The sequence below is a fragment of the Bidens hawaiensis genome, unplaced genomic scaffold, assembly GCF_021521415.1.
Source record: "Bidens hawaiensis isolate Kalapana, Puna unplaced genomic scaffold, B.hawaiensis_p1.1 tig00074409_1, whole genome shotgun sequence".
Classification (NCBI taxonomy): domain Eukaryota; kingdom Viridiplantae; phylum Streptophyta; class Magnoliopsida; order Asterales; family Asteraceae; genus Bidens; species Bidens hawaiensis.
In genome coordinates, this window is record NW_027502894.1 from 1 (window position 1) to 17,640 (window position 17,640).

The 17,640-nt window shown below is 35.2% G+C and overlaps 2 protein-coding genes across 2 annotated transcripts; one reads left to right on the forward strand and one right to left on the reverse strand.

Annotated features, from left to right (window-relative positions):
* The first annotated feature begins 1,013 nt into the window (after window positions 1-1,013).
* LOC143606336 (uncharacterized) lies at window positions 1,014-3,893 on the forward strand. Its single transcript, XM_077082136.1, has 4 exons — window positions 1,014-1,138; window positions 1,712-2,321; window positions 2,894-3,385; window positions 3,605-3,893. Exons 2-4 carry the CDS (start codon window positions 1,868-1,870, stop codon window positions 3,709-3,711), a joined length of 1,053 nt encoding a protein of 350 aa, XP_076938251.1. The 5' UTR covers window positions 1,014-1,138; window positions 1,712-1,867; the 3' UTR covers window positions 3,712-3,893.
* Window positions 3,894-5,328: 1,435 nt separating this feature from the next.
* On the reverse strand, window positions 5,329-8,009 carry LOC143606337 (RING-H2 finger protein ATL20-like). The gene is made up of 3 exons (XM_077082138.1): window positions 7,671-8,009; window positions 6,273-6,636; window positions 5,329-5,910 (listed from the first exon to the last, which is right to left on the reverse strand). Exons 1-3 carry the CDS (start codon window positions 7,938-7,940, stop codon window positions 5,462-5,464), a joined length of 1,083 nt encoding a protein of 360 aa, XP_076938253.1. The 5' UTR covers window positions 7,941-8,009; the 3' UTR covers window positions 5,329-5,461.
* Between the last annotated feature and the right edge of the window lie 9,631 nt (window positions 8,010-17,640).

The following is a 17,640-nucleotide window of genomic DNA, read 5'->3' on the forward strand; positions in this document are numbered from 1 at the left end:
CATTGCTTAAAAGTGATCTGAACAAGTTGCCATACTTAACTGTGCCATTTGTCTTTTAGCATATAGGTCTGCTGTTGTTTACTTGATCTGCTTATGAGTTGTGAAAGAAAAAGATATATGCTCTGATATGGAGATTATGATCTTGTATCGTTAATAGTTGGAATAAAAAATCACAACTTTTCTTTCCAAGAATTTTCAACTTATTAAATGTCTAAAACTGAAACGTGTGTTGAAATTCCAAATTTTTATAAACTAGTTGCATCTCTATAACTCGTGCTTTAGTTAAGTTATTTTATTGATGTGCGTGTGCGGTGTTCATCCTGTTATATAATTAATTATCTTTTCAAAAAGATCATATCTTGTTTATGACCGGTTATTTACTATCTATTTATGTTTTGCTTGCTATATTTTAGTCAATAAATGAGCCATATTGTTGTTACCGTAGTATTTTTAGTCATATCCTTGATTTTAAAAAGCGGGAAGCACACACAGGCGGTGATATGGCTCATACAGATTTACTTCGCACTATTTTCTTTCGCATGCTTTCCACTCTGAAGTCTGAATGTTATGTCACCTTTTATTCTTATAACATTATCCATGTCAAGTTATTTATTTAGGTTTCAATATTTTGTGCAGATTATTCAAATACAGTGTAGAGAAGATTGATCTGAGAGGTGAGAGCTCTGTTGACGCAGAATGGATGGCATATCTTGGTGCTTTTCAATACTTGAACTCTTTAAACCTTTCTGATTGTCATAGAATCAACAGTTCTGCACTTTGGGCTCTTTCAGGTATACTAGATGCTCTTTTAAATCTCCTTCAAACCTTATTCCTTGTAAAACGTGGTCACATTAGTGAATTTCCTGTTTGGAATATAAGTATTAAGTGCTGATACATAACCATTCGGGCCTTGTTTTAGGTATTAGGCATTTAAAGGAAGTGGATCTTTCTAGATGCTCTAAAGTTGATGATGCAGGCATAAAGCATCTTCTTTCCATTCAAAACTATTGAAATATTATGCATATCAGAAACAAGTGTTTCCGCAAATGGTGTTACACTTTTATCTTCACTTAAAAGATTGTCTAAGCTGGATTTAGGAGGCTTGTTTACTACCGATTCGGCCCTTGCATCTCTTCAGGTTTTCTTTTCCTTTTCACATTACTTATTTAATGTTCTTTATACATGTTTTTTCTAAAGGCGGAAATTACATTTCATTTATCTATGAATGTTTACCGGGTTGTGTGAACCAATCCGTAACCGAAGTAACCAACGAAACTGAACCTAACTCACAAGTGACGGTTTGGTTTTATGTTTTAAAAAAAATGCATTTTTGGTTAGTTGGGTTCGGTTTTGCATGTATCGAATCGTAAAAACCGAAGCAAACCCAAACCCGTAAAACCACCGACTTTTGTTATTGAATTTATGGATTATGACGGTGTAGCCCAAAAATTTTAGACCTAAATGTGTAATAATCCATTTCTGGGCACTCTGTTTTATCTCAAACGGGTTAAATAAAAAAATTGCTATACATAGAACAAGTCAAACGGGTTGAAAGTTGCAAAAAGTTTATTTTTTATGCATACAACCACCAAAATCATCTTATTCAAATACGTAGATTACTATTCTACCTATCTGTTTTTGCATTAACAACTATTTATAAATAGATTCAACATGGGACAATTATATTTTGTTTTCTATTGTGGTTTTTCAGGTTTTAACAAATTTACAACACTTGGATCTTTGGGGAAGTGATATATCAAACGACGGTGCATCTATTCTAGTCAAATTCCCAAGTTTGAGTTTTTTAAACTTAGCTTGGACCAAGGTCACATATTTACCAAACATAAGCTCGGTTACATGCTTAAACATGAGCAATTGTACAATACATTCTATATTAAAAGGCGATGGCAATAAGGCTAAGCTGTCAAAGTTAATTCTTGCGGGATCTTCGTTTAAAGATATTAACAAAGCCTTTTTATACTTTGATTCCAATTATTTATCTTATTTAGACTTATCAAACGCCTCGCTTCGTGACATATCATTTTTGTCACTCATCCGTACGTTAGAATATTTGGATCTTATGGGTAATTTGATTGGGGATGATTCGGTTACGTTTATAGCATCCGTTGGAGCAAATTTGAAAACTTTAAATTTAAGTAAGACACGAGTGAGTTCAGCAGGAGTTTCAGTTTTGGTTGGGTGTGTTCCAAAGCTTGAAACTTTATCGTTGGATTCCACACCGACAGATGATATTGCTATTTCGTATATTGGCATGATGCCTTCACTAAAAGTTGTCAACATGAAGGGTACAAATATCAGAGGTATCTTCTCATGTTATATAATTGTTTCGATTTGTTTCATATTTCTGCATGCAATCCTAAATCAAGACTGACTAAAAAAACAGTTTTTTTGTCAATAGTTTTGCAAGTTTTTATATATACCTGGTTTATTCATGTAATTTGATTTAATTTACTTGTTTTCTCCAAAAATACATCTCTATTTATAATCTTATTTTGAGAAATTTAGGGATGTAAACGAGGCGAGCTAAGCTCGAGATGTATTTTCAAAGCTCGACCTTGGCTCGTTTATTGTCTATCAATTGTTTAATTGTTTTATTTGTATACATATATTTATAATTATAATTTTACATGTATCACATAATATATATTACTTGGTTATTTTTATCGTATTTGTACATAGTAGGAGTGTGCATGAAACCGTAAAAAAATCAACTCAACAAAAAACCGACGGTTTGGTTTTATGTTTTTGTAGAAACCAAGTTTTTGGTTCGGTTTCAGTTTCGGTTTTGCATATAATTAAAACCGAATCAAATTTATGTATATTATGCTTAATTTGTATTACTTGATATATAACCGATTAATCTACCAACCAGGTGTAATCCAACAAAACAGCACAGAAGATGAATGTATTCTCTCACTAACATCACTCGAAAATCTAAACCAATTAGAGAAGTTAAACCTTGAAAAAACCGCACTAAAAGACGAAGCAATCACCCCCATTTTAAGCATGAAACAACTCACCCATCTTTCACTCAGAAGCAGTTTTTTAACAGACGCCTCGTTGCACCACTTATCATCCATCCCCAATCTGATTAATCTCAGCATACGCGATGCTATTTTAACAAACGCTGGAATCGACCATTTTACTCCTCCACCTTCGCTGCAAGTGCTGGATTTGACCGGTTGTTGGCTGTTGACCAAGGATGCTGTTTGGTCATTTGTTCAACGCCATCCAAATGTTGAAGTAAGGCATGCAATTGTGACCTCTGATAATGAAGATAATAAATATTGTTCTCCGTTGCAAACGCGGCAACAGAGAAGATTTTCATCATCCCCTCTTAAATCTGGCATGGCTGCCATCATAGGTAATTATTAGTCATATTAAGTACATATGCATATGCAGGGGTATTTGTGTCTTTTGTTATATTTGTTTTTAAGAGGTCGTTAGATGCTTTATATGTAATATATATTGTTCATTCTCCAGCTCTATAACTAAACTTTTATATATGAACACTAAAATTTCATGTGTTTCGTCATAATTTCAGTATATTATTTCCTAATATATTTTTGATGATTTGTAACAGATCAGAGGTTGAAGTATAGTAGAGCGGAACTACTATCAATGCAGTTTGCATCCGTGTCGGTTGGTTCAGTTGATTCGTCCGATGACCCCCCTACATCGCCCAAGTAGAAAAGCGGGTAGTAGTCATGGAGATGGTTTTTTGTTTGTTGTTGTGAGGTTTGTTACCAAACCATTTTGTAGCGAAAAAGATAATAGATTTTTAGTAAAATAAACGAAGTTGGATGAAAAGGTCAAGATATTGTATTTCTTGTGAATCTCGGATATTTATCAAAGGTTTATGATGGGATAATAGTTGATACTAATGGAATTTTGGTTATTTTCTTTTTGTATATTTATTTTTCATTACACTTGTTAATACTTAATACTGTCTAATATGATATTCATTTTGTTTCTAACCCTTTTTAGCCTTCTGGTAAGACGGATAGATCCGGAAATCGTGTTGAGTTGAGTAACGGGTCATTTGTAAACAACTTGGTTTAGGTTAAAAGAGCATATATTGGTTCAGTTTGGTTATTCCGGTCCACATAAACCTTCGGTTTGCAAAATCATCCACCGAAACCAATAACCAAAATTAGTTTGGTTAATTCGGTTAGTTTGTCAGTTTGGGTCGGTTAATATTGGTTAATAATCAAAACCAAACTTGTGCTAAGATATTTGCTTAGAAATACATGAAATAAAGGTACAAACACATGAATTGAAAGTACGAAACCTAAAATACATGAAATGATGAAATGAAATGAGGGTATAAAAAACATAAAATGTTGGAAAATATCAATGGATTGATTTAGTTAATTGAATGTACATGGAAAAAACAATAACTGAGTTTTGGTTAATTCGGTTTTCAGTTTGATTTCAAATATTTTAAGATGACAATTAAATACGAGATAAAAACATTACAAGTTCATCATTGGCAAAATCAAATTTACAAGCATTATATGTAAAGTGGTATCAACAAGTCTAAATGGGTAATGACACTTCTAAATCATTTTATTTAAAAAGTAAAATAGCAAATACAGTTGAACAATTAAAAGGACAATTTTTAAAGAAAATATACATGTTTATTTTGTGTGTATCCGTTCGTCAATACTACAAACAAACTGCTCATGAACATAATCAAACACCGATTAAATTTAACATAAATATCCAAAACTGTCCAAACATTTGTTTTCGTCTGAAAAATCATTTTCGGCTTGCGCCTAATTTTTGTTTCCGATAACTAATTCGTCCACAAGGGACTCAAGAGTTGTAAGCGAGAAACTAACTAATTCGTCCATAGCTCATCCAAATCAGGAAACGCCAGTGATATTACTAAATTTCACTTTCGTTATCAACATTCATCCGACTCGCAAAATTATCATAGATTTACACTTGATAAATGAATGACTATCAGTGAAACACGCATATGTACTTGAGAGAAAACAGTGTAGATCAATGATAGTTATGCGAATTAATTGTCCTTAACAATGAAGTTGAAAGTTAACAGTGCAACCAGCTTAATTATCACTATTAATTATTATCAGTCAATACATAGTAGTTTAGATTATTAAAATTTTGAATTTTTATGAAAAATCAAAGTTTTAAATAATATAGTACTCCATAACTAGATAAGTATTAAAATAATACTTACTTAATTAACCATTTAAGATATAAGATGCGGTATATGTATGAGAAGGAAACTTTTTACTTTTAGAAACTAATCTTTGGTTTTTTCTTTAGCTAAAATCGTATAAGTTACCTATTAAAAAAAAGCTCCTCACAAAGTACACATAACTATTCAATTGCATGACCTTGTATATATACATACAAAAAATCACATGTTTAAAGTACCAAAATTCAAAAATCGTTGACTGGTTTCCTACTAGTCTATAGTAGTTGTTGCCGAAGAACACGGTATTACCATTGACGAGCTTTCAGGCATATTCCTACAAACTGGACATGTTGCATTCAATTTCAACCACTCATCAATACAATCCGCATGAAAATAATGATTACACTCTGGAATTGTCCTTAACGACTCTTTAGGCTTGTACTCTGAAAGACATATAGAACATGTACTATCATCGTCAGGTAATCTACAACTCTCTCCAAGAATGATTATCGGGTATGAATCAATTGCTGGCCCGTCTAAACCCGTTCTAGAGGGTGGTTGTGGTATGATAGCAACAGAAGACAGGTCGACACTTTGGCGGTGAGTTTCATTGTAGTCCTTGGCTCTAAAACCCGCGTAACATATGAGCCCGATGACGCAAATCACTGCCGGCACACCAACGCCTAAAGTTAATCCATACTTAGCACTCCTTGAAAACCCTATTATCAATTATTAGTTATCTGATCAAATATTCAATAAGCAAAAGTCACACTCAAAGCTGCCTGTTTTGACTTTTATGACTAAACAAGTCAACTAGTCTAGCAATGTCATTTAATTAATAGGTATAAAAAGAAAAGATAATCTTAATGCTTTATCACTAGTACTTCTTGCAAAATAACTTGTACCATAGTTTAAGATGAACAAATGTTATCGGATACCGATACCGACCAAGTTTTTGAGATTTCGATACGGTATCGGTATTATATTTCCTTTGGTACCTGTACATGTACCCATTATTTACGAATTTTAGTATCAGTATGTACCGAGCTCATCCCTAATGCTCATGCATAAAAATGTGTACCTATCTGTCGATCTTCATTTCCACAACCTCTACATGCCGGATTGAACCAAACGAGATCCAATTCCGATTTCATATCTCCATTCAACGACACGGGCACTGCGATCACCTGCATAACCTTACAATTCGACGGCATGTTTCTACGCGAATACAATTCCTGCGGAACCGCAAAAACCGAGTGGTTTTTGGTGTTCAGGCAAGGAAACGGCACCGCAGGGTGCATGAAACCGAAGCTCTGCAACGAGCAGTTATAAAAAGTGTATCTCTGGCAGAAAATGTTGCTAAAACCGAATGGCGTATCGGATAAATTGAAACTGTTGATGTTGATTCCATTTCGCTGGCAGAAATCCGGATCTATTTTGATCACCTGTGAATCGTAACAATCGTTTACGGTTCTGATTAATTAATTAGGCCATGAGGTATACTTATCGACTAGAACTATAGCTGAACTAGCGTCTAGGTGGAGTTAAGGGGTGTGAGTAGTCAGTACACCTCATCCTCATAGCCTAAGGCTATGTGTCGTGATTTAATTAAAAAGTGAAAAATGCCTTGACATGTCACTACCACTACCACTACCACTACCATATAGGAATGAGGGCTTTTACTAATTTTGCCATAAAAAATGCTTAGGTATTTTCCGGTACCGGTACCATAAGATATTGTACCTGTAGTACCGGTATTGGGACTAAAATGACATATGGTAGGTATTGGGACTAAAATGACATATGGTATGGTATTTGGTACCCACTTTTCTTAAATTTGGTGTTGGGTATTTTCGATGCCGGTACTCGTTTTTTTTCCGGACACTGATTAAAAAACGTAGAGTTTTTCTTGGGTATTAGGTAACAAGGAAGCCCCCGTAAACTTTCTTACGGATCCTCAAGAAGGAAGATCTACATTACGACCGGCCGATATACTTGTTTTTGGATGGGTAGAGGGAAAACACGCTTGTGTCGACCTCACAGGAGTGTCCCATCTTGTTGGGATTAGGGACACTGGATTTGTAGTAGGCCAGGTAGCATTTAAGGCGGCATCGGGCAAGGTTGCTAAACACGAGAGAGCTTGTTTGGAGAATCAACACGTGTTTATCCCCTTCGCCTTTGACACTTTTTGTTTCTTAGCTCCGAATGCCGTGGACCTTTTGAATAGGGTTCAGAAAGTTGTGTATAGTAACGTATCAGCCCATAAGAATCAAAACTTTGTTTTTAGTCGGATTGGGTTTGCTATCCAAAAGGGGGTTGCGGCGCAGCTTGTTGCCCGCTTACCTGCCACTTCATTGTAAATTGTTTGGATGTTTCTATGAAATATAAAAGGAGCCAATAAAAAAAAAAAAGAACTAAAGAATGGTTTTAGGTAACAACTGAAAATTTTTTATGTACATGATTTGAGTTGAAAACAAACCTGTGAAACATAGTTGATCGCGTTGACGGTGTATGAACGCGACGACGAAAGTCGAATAATTGTTCGATTTTGTTTGTTACACGAGAGGCCGTAACCGGGAAAGCCGCACCACGGTGGTTGCCGGCCGGTTATATGGAACGGGAACCGGACTTGTGGTTCGTTACGGCCGCAAGAAGCTGGCCGGCAAGGGTCGTCATCGTCTGCGGCAGTGATGGATCGGAGTAACACGCCGGAGAAGAATATTAGCCGGAGAATAAGTGACTTCTCCATGTGATTGCCGGAGCGTGCTTTATGGTGGCTATTGGTGAGTTAGTATTTTCAAATGGTTTTTGAACGAATATTTAATATTTTATAGTCACTGTCAAAAAGAAGTTAAATAATATTAATTCAAGTTTTATATTATGAAAATGGAAATATAAGCTGATGCAAATAAAACTAGTTATTATATTTATACATTAAAATAAATAAGGTTGATGGAGAGATATATAGAATATTGTAAAAAGAATCAAAATGGTGACCAAGTTGGAAGAGGCTTATCATTATGTCCGTTCGATCAATAAATCGATGGTCACTGATTATTTTGTATGATTAAGTTGAAGATGGTTTCATGAGGGTATCTATTAATTAAGAGTTAAGTGCCATTTTAGTATCTGTGATTTGTATAATTACGTAACTTTGGTATCATTTTTGAATTTATTGTAAATGGACTTTTGCAAATTTAGTACTTTTTTCTAACCTCGTCAATTTTAGTCCGTTAAGTCAGAGGCTCTTTCGTAATTTTGTTTTTTTATTTGTTTATCCTTTTCTTTTAAAGGACTCCTGATCATCATCCCCTTTATTATACCCATAAAACCCTAAAAACACTCTTCATCACAATTCGTCTTTTATGTGTGCAGCAAACACTCCAAACCAAAATGTTTAAAATCTCCGGCACCAGTGGCGGTGTAGGCCAGATTCTGGCCGCCGTCGCTGCGGCGTTACTCCTCCGTCTCTTTTCCGGCTCTGGTCCAGCGTACTTGCCGGAAACCGAAACCGAAGAAGACGAAACCGAAGGTGCAGTTTCATATTATGAAGCTTCGGTTTCGGTTAAAGTGTATCCGATTACAGTCCGATGGACGAATATTACGTGTGCTGTGACAGATAAAGCTTCTAAATCAGTTAGTTTGTGTTTATAATAATATAATTAGTTAATTATTACTGCATATGTTGATTTAGGAGTTTGTGTGATTGTTTGCTGAAATTTGAAATTGTACGGTTTGTTTGCTGAGATTTTAAAGTAAACAAACATATTAGGATCAAAGAGGAAGATTAAACAACAAGATGGTTGAACAAGAATTTGATTTTTACTAACCGGATTCAACAACAGGTTCAAAGTCAGACGATTCATGTCGAACAACCCACAATTCGGTCATATTTAGAGATGAAGAGTGGTTATGGTCGACCGATTGAACAAGAATTTGATTTTATTTGTTTGAAGATTCGATGACTAGTGGTTATCATCTATGATCAGGAGTGGTGATGAAGAGTGTTTTTAGGGTTGTATGGGTATAATAGAGGAAGATAATGATCAAAAGTCATTTAAAAGAAAAGGAAAAAAAAATAAAAAAACAAAATTACGAAAAAGCCCCTGACTTAACAAACTAAAATTAACGAGGTTAGAAAAAAGTACTAAATTTGCAAGTTTTAGAAAAGTCAGGTAGTCATTTGCAATAAATTAAAAAATGGTACCAAAGTTACGTAATTGTATAAACCACATGTACCAAAATGGCACTTAACTCACTAATTAATTAAGGGTAGGAAAATCAAGACTGTATTTGAGAAATATTCTTCTTATGCTTTAATCATACTATGTATATGTTTATATGACTATATATGTACGTACATGCGTTTGTAATAAACATCCTATTTGATCACGTGTATTGTGATACATAATATTGTAGTTTATTTGTTTTGCCAAAATTATAACGTGTGATAAGGTTTATGATATTGCATCAAGTATAATGCATCGTACGTAAGGTATAACATAATGCATTAATATAAGCCAAAGCTTATATATATATAAAAGACCATCTCTATATGTGGTTTTGTTTGGTTTAAACCAACCCCAAAACCAAGTAGTCCATTGGAGTGCTTGGTTTAAACAAAAAACCAAAAATTTGATTTTTCAAACCACCAAAAACCAAATGTTGTGGGCCTCAAACATTACATCTTTCACTCCACATATATATACCCATATTTATATTTATAACAATATATACAAATATTATACACATATATAGGGATGAGCACATTCGGTATCGTACCGAAATCGGTACCTAAGTTTTGAGTTTCGGGATCGGCACGGTACCGGTATTTCCTGAATTTTTATTTTTACCTTTGGTACCGGGATAGTACTGGTACCGAACAGAATATTTCGATATCGGTACCAGTACCAAGAATTTACGATTTTCGGGATCGGTTTTCGGTATCGATACCGATCTCATCCCTACACATACTTTTTTTTTATATTTATTTCAAAAATTATGTATTTTTTTGTTTGTCTATTTTTTACGTCACGGCTAGTTTAACGATTAATTTTCTTAACGATTTTATTATCTATTTACAACATTTAATTCGAATAAAAGACATGACAAGAAGTCCCGGAAAAAGGTTACAAAAAGTCCTAGACATTACAAAGAGTCCTAGAAAAAAATGTTATAAGAAGTCCAAGTAAAAAAAAGTACATGGAACGGTTTAGGGATTTACGTGACAATGAAGCTCATCATGTATTTCAGAATGATTTAATGGAACATGTGTGGATGGTTAAGAATAATATTTCTTAGGTTTTATTATTAGGCAAAAGTTTTAAAATATCTCTTTTTCATTTTGTTAGAGTAATTGTCATTTTAAATTATTTAACTTTTTTTGTTTATCTATTTGTTATATTTTAGTTAATCTATTTTTTACTAAATTTTTATTATATTGTTATTTATTAAAATAAAAATATATAAATTAAATATTTTATAGTATTGTGAAATTCTTATTTAAAATAAATGTAAAAGTAAGTGATGATGTGAAAATGTAAAGATAGTTTGAGAAAGTGTATTGTTGGAATAAAAAAATGTGTTTTTTTAAGAAAGCTGATGTAGTAGTGATATGTTTGATTTAAACCAAAAAGTATTGGAGGTAATCTAAAAAATATTTGTCAGTTTGTCACTCAAGTAGGGCTATAAGCGAACCGAACGTCCGACGGATGTCCGTTAGGCAAAAAAATTCGTTTGTGTTTATTCGTTTAATAAATGAACCGAACATGGACAAAAAAAAATTAGTTCGGTAAGCTTAACGGACGAACACGGACAAATGCCAGGTCCGTTCAATAGTTTCCGTGAGCGTCCGGTAAAGTCCGTTCGAATACGTCCGGTAATGTCCGCCCGGTAACGTCCGAACGGATAGGTTTGTGTATGTTCATTCGTTGACAATATTAGTGTTCGTTGTCCAATAGTGTCCATTAATGTCATATGTTTGTTTGTCCATTAATGTTCTTGTGTTTGTTTGTCCATTAGAGTCAATTAGTGTCCGTTTGGTCGTTAATGTCAATTAGTGTCCGTCAACGTTTGTTTACAATACTAACGGACGGAGACGGACAAACTCAATTTCTTAATGGACGAACATGGACATGAATTTTCGTTCGGTAGAGTATTCGTGAACTGTCTGTTTGTCCATCAAAAGCTTAACGAACGGACATGGACAAGGTCTCGTCCGTGTCCGTCCGGTCCGTGTACACCTCTAACTCAAGTAAATGACATCAAGTGTGTAGTGGTTCTAGCACTATTAAAATCACCTTATATTTCATTCTTTAGTTTTTCATTTGAAGGGTTTTATCCTAACATCATTACCTTCATCTAGAGATAATAAGACATGATGTCTCTTTGAGACGGTAGAGTTTTATCTGTCTCTCTAGAATGCTAAAGATAGCCATTCCTTGTGTTTTTAAAATATAGATCACCAAATATAAAAGGTAAAGCGTTTAATACTCACACAAATTTAATTATTCTTTTGCTCTCTTGGATCATCAAAACCTTTAATGGATAAGCTGAGGCATAGCAAAGATACCATAAGAATATGTGTATATGTCTAGCTTTTCATTTTTAATAGAGGACGAGTAAGAAAAATGGAGGATTGTAGATTCGTGAAATATGAACCCTGTCAGAAAACATGTTATCTATTATAGAACTAGCTTTAGAAACTCGTGTATTACACGGAATAAGTTAATAAATAAATTACCATGAATAATTCAATACAAATTAAGTCTCTTTATATTATATAAAAAATGTATTACAAATATCAATGTTGCAAAAGTCGTTATGCGGACCCTAGACGGCCGACTGGGGAGTTGGGTGTACTCAGAGTACTCGGGGAGTACTCAAACATGGTAAATATAAAGAAAACTAGTTTTTGGATATTATATATATATGTCTAATATCATAAATTTACTAATATTTATGACAAAATAGGTAAAGATCAATATAAATAAGAGAAATATATTTTTAAATAATAAATTATTCTAAAAATTGTTAGTCATTAAGTAAAAAATGATATTTATTCTTTAATATTAAAGTAATGCGAGTTATGTTTTATTTTTTAAGCCAAAACTGGCCCAAATTCACCGACTCGTTGCGATTTTGACTAAGGTTGACCACCTTTAGTCAATTCTTAGTAACTAGGCGGAATTAAAGAAACTCGTCTCGGCAACATACCTTGTAGCGAGTACTCGGGGAGTACTCGGCCTTGGAAACCTACTTTTACAACATTGGCAAATATAGTCGCTTTATATCATCAAATATAATTGAATTTTAAATCAAGAATGAGTTGTTCTACCATCGGTATCTTTAACTTCATCTTTCAAATCTAAAGGTTTCATTGTTTTTAATATTGTTTCAAGTGACATTGATTCATTATTGTTTTTTCACAAAATTGCTTTTCACTTTAAACACTAAACACTAAACCCTAAATAAATAAAAACAAAAAAACACCAGATTTTTCTTTTTGTACAGCTTTCATGATGTTCAATTATACACGCACTGTTGTTCAATTGTCACAATAGTCTTATACTAAATATAAAAAATGGAAAATTTGTCTATGATTTTTAAGACTTATTAAACATTGAATATTTGTAGAAAAATAAAAAAAAATTACTATAGTTTTCTTTAATATAAAGATGTCTCAAAAGTAAAATGTTAGTGTACTATTTAAACATAAACTCTTTTATATACATTTAAATTTAAAGAAAATATCTTTATGACATCTAATTATTATATTAATATTTTTTTATATTAAGTATGTTTACAATATAATGTATGACATTAATAATTTAATTAATGGAGGTTGACCAATTAATACGGTATGTTGAATTTTTAATCAATACTATATTTAGAACCATGATACTTTTTTTCCCATCAATAGAAAAGAAGTGATTTGGACGGAAATTTGATAGTGAGAGTTAACCTTAGAACGCCATGTGTTCAAAATTATTTTCTTTTATTAGTAAAGATGGATATAAAATCACCCTTTTAATATAATACTAGTAGAAGAGAACAACTTTGGTACAATCTAAGTGTACATGATTATCTTTTTACATACCTCTGGTTTACATGAATCAGAGGTTCTTGAATAATCAATGATGTGTACATGATTATCTTTTTACATACCTCTGGTTTACATGAATCAACACGTGTTTTTTTATGGTTTTTTTTGAAAATTTTCAGGAACAAATAACTTATGAATGATCAAACGAACTGACACACGAAGAAAGAGCTTGTGAAAGAGGCCGAGCACGGAACGGGCCCCATTAGACACCCCCACTCCACACCCACCCAAACCCACGTGCTCAATATGACAAACGTGTGTGCCCAAAGTCCAGCATGTCTCGTGCTCCAAGTACCATGCCCCTGTGCCACTAACAATGCCTTCTTACACCTTGGTGATGGATCCAGAACATCCACACTCTACCTTGGCTACTTAACACATAAGCAAAGTTTTCTTGACAACAAATAAACGCACAAACTAGGGCTCAAGAGTATGTGCTTGTTGAGGTAGAATAAGTGAGTGAATGATTTCAAATGAACATTCAAGGCTCCTACTTATAGCCTGATTCTGGTACCTTAGCGGACCAATAAGGGAATCAGTAATAGACCGCTAGTGTCTATAAATTATTAGTCATCATACATGTGTCAATCTTTGGTTGATATGTGTCACACCCCCATTCTAAGCCTAGGAGTGTGAGTCATAGTTGGTACCGTGTTTGTAAATAAATCAGAGTAGCGGTTATAGCGGAAGTTTTTATAAAAACATAAGGATCGATATTATAAATATTTACATTACAAAAGACGAGACAAAAGTCTCGTTTAGTATTTACTTGTTTATAGTTTTACAAAACCACCATGTTTTAATATTTACACAAAATTATCCGAGCCGTCGGATTCTAGAGCTTCTTCGTCCTTCAAGCTCTAATCTTGATTACCTGCAAAATGTTATTAAAATACGTCAGCAACGAATGCTGGTGAATATGCTGACGCTAAAATATTTTCTTTACTTAATTACCCCTCGAGACCACGTAAGTCTCGGCCCATCTTGGCTTAGGAATAATCAAGTTAAAACAATCATCATAAACTCGAGTCTCTGCACAAGATCACCTCAGCGAAACACCGCAGCGTTTATGACATAACTTAGGTACCATAAATATACACATGGTCATTCCCCACTCGGACATAACTTAGGTCCGGCCCATCGTGGCTGGAGGTCGTGACCAAGCGTGGTGCGATGTGCCCACCGCATTCCACATATGTAAGGATCCAGACAAACGTATACTATAGCCTGAGGGCTGGCTTATACTCTTATTTATAATGTTTTTAGAGACATGTAGCCTCATGTAAAGTCACACGTTTGTTTGTTTGAAAACAAGTTTGTAAAAGTGGGGCGTATTCACATTTTCAATAGGATCGGCTTCCAACACCGTCCTTAGATCTCTTCTTGATACCTCGCACCTATAGTACGAGTATAACATTCATTAGTCGGATACACGATCCGGCTTTAAGACCTCTAGTCTTAATTATCTCGATGAACCTTTAGTTCATTATCTCATTTTACTTTAAAACCTTTAGTTTTAATAGTAATTTATAAACCTTTTATTCACAAAACGTTTCTTCTTCTTTAAGAAACATATTCTTTTCTTTATTATTTAAGTATACTCATTATACTTAAATAATATATTCTATAATAAAGAATATTTATACACATATATATACTCATATATATATATATATATATATATATTTTATTTCTCTTTCTTTATTTTCTTTGTTATTCATTTCTTTGTTTATCGAGAATAACATCGACTTGGGTATTAAGCCGTTGTAATATTTTATTATTATTTTGGTCGGGCATTATGCCTACCTTGCTCGACTTAGAAATACCCTAGACACTTGGGTAGCACTTCGATGCCGCTTGCTTTTCAACACTCATTTCAATCAACACTTTCGCTTCGACACACTTATCGAGACACCCGAACGTACTTCGAGGTAGTTATCGGGATGTCGGGCAGCACCTTCTCTTTACTCGGGACGTCGTCGGAAAGTGGCACGTTTATCGAGGTGTAGGGCACGGAAAACGAGGTAACGGGGTACGGTTTTCGAGATAGATAGATGGCACGAACTTCGAGGTTTAGAGAGAGAGTAGTGAGAGAGTATATGTGTGATTTTTGGTGTGCAAATGGGAAGAGCCGGACCCTGCTATTTATAGACTTGATTTTGGGTCCCATCGCAGTACGCGATGGGTCCCTTGGCTGCCCCGTAGCGTACCGCGACGTAGGCCTAGCCGGTCACATACTAGACCTGCCACGTGTCGACACGTGGCAGGCACTGTTCCACGTGGCGAACGTGTTGCCACGTGGCAGCAGACGTTGCCACCGTGTGCCACGTGGCACACGTGTCACTGCGTGTCAGATACCCCATCGCGGTACGCGATGGGGCGCTCCTCTAATCCATCGCGTAGCGCGATGGGTCAGGAAATTCAGAATTTTCATTTTAGTTCCTGGAGTTTGGATTTTGGCAAATCTGGTCCCTTATCTTTGGAAATTTGACATTTTTGGCCCGAATTTTACGTGATGTTACAATATGTAGGCTATTTCAACTAGCAAATCGTTAAGAATTTGGTAACGGGTCGCTACCCATGCTAAGTCACCATACACGCGTCAATAACCACGATTAGTCATCCAACACATGTCAGCACAAGCTTACCTCTATCGCCTCTACGTAGCAAACTGCTAAGATTGGGCTAGTGGTCTGCTACCGCCCATTTTTCTATATTCTCACTGTTGGCCATGAAATTGAACTTTGGCATTCTAACACTTAGGTCCCACAACTTTTAAATTTAATATTTTTGACACAACTTTAGATTGTTATAATTCAATCAAATATAATTGATTTTCAAGTGACTCATGTATGAAGATAAAAGGTATCCTTATTCCTCAAAGTGGCATAATTTACCTTTAACAAAAGGTTTAGGATCCTCCTACACCACTTGAGATCCTCACACACCATCTTTTTTTCCCATATGACTCGTGTAACATCTCCAAAATTTCGATCCAAATTTGACAACTTAGGAAAGTTGAGGGATCAAAAATAATATGAAAACAAGTCATGAGAAAATATTAAATAAGGAAATATAAGAAAAATAAGGAAATTAAAATATTTCCTAAGTTAATTATTCTTACATGAAAGAAATTCCATCCCACATTGGAAGATGTAAGAAAGTGGAAGCATTCCACTGAGGTATAAATAAGAAAGATGAAATCCATCCCACATGGAAAGTGGTAAAGAAATGGAAGCTCTTTATAAGGAAGAGATTTTCCATAGTAATATTCTTTTATGAATATCATGCACCAAATGGTCCTAGCGGAGGGTGCGTAGCACCCGACGCGCACGGGCTCGGGCGATGGCGACGGCGACGGCGAAGGGCGTTGGGCGCAATGTGGCGCTTTAATGGTGCACTTCGACCGCTCGCATCGCCGCGAGCTGCTTTAAGAGCCGCCTTAGTATTTTTGGACAACGAGAATTAGACCAGAAGTGACAAGCTACAAAAGATGAAGGATTGAAAATGAAAAATATTATACATGGACCTATCGCGCTACACGATGAGTCCAAGGAGACGGCCATCGCGTACCGCGATGGGCCGTGATGACGTATCACACACGTGTCACACTCTGGTGACACGTGGCAGCAGGATAGGACACGTGGCAAGACGTGTCAGGCCACGTGGCGAGACCTCAGAAACTTGGCGGTCGCGATACGCGACAAAGACAGAAAGGAGCCCATCGCGTACCGCGATGGGACTCAAACTCAGCTATAAATAGGAGGGGCTACGGCTCATTTCACACACCCACTTCTCACTCTCTCTCTAGAATTTACACACTCTCTACCTTGGTTTGCGGTGCCGAACACCGTTTTGCGTGCCACCGACCCGACAAATATTACCTCGTAATCTTTGCCAAATACCGGCGTTTTCCTCGAAGTGCGTGCCACCCAAATAACCCGACATTCTGCCTCGAAGTACGTGCACGACTCGACGGCATCTGAACATCGTCTTGATTTGCGTGCCAAGAAGGGTTGATCAAGAACGCCTCGATAAACGTGCATATAGAGTAGAAGTGCTGCCCGTATAAACTTAGGAATATCTAAGTCCGAATACCCGTGCGAGGTAGGGGTTCTGTCTAAGTTATTATTTTATTATTATAAATGGCTTAGACCATAGTCGAAAGTATATCCGAATCTTGATTTATGATTAAGAATAATATAACTCTTTTTAAACGAAGGTTGTAGTTAAAATAGTATTTTTTTAAGAAATATAATATTTATACAAGGAATTATTGTTAAGAAATCAATGTTTCTTTTTGAAGAAGAAACTCAGTATAGACGTTTTTCCTGAAGAAGAAACG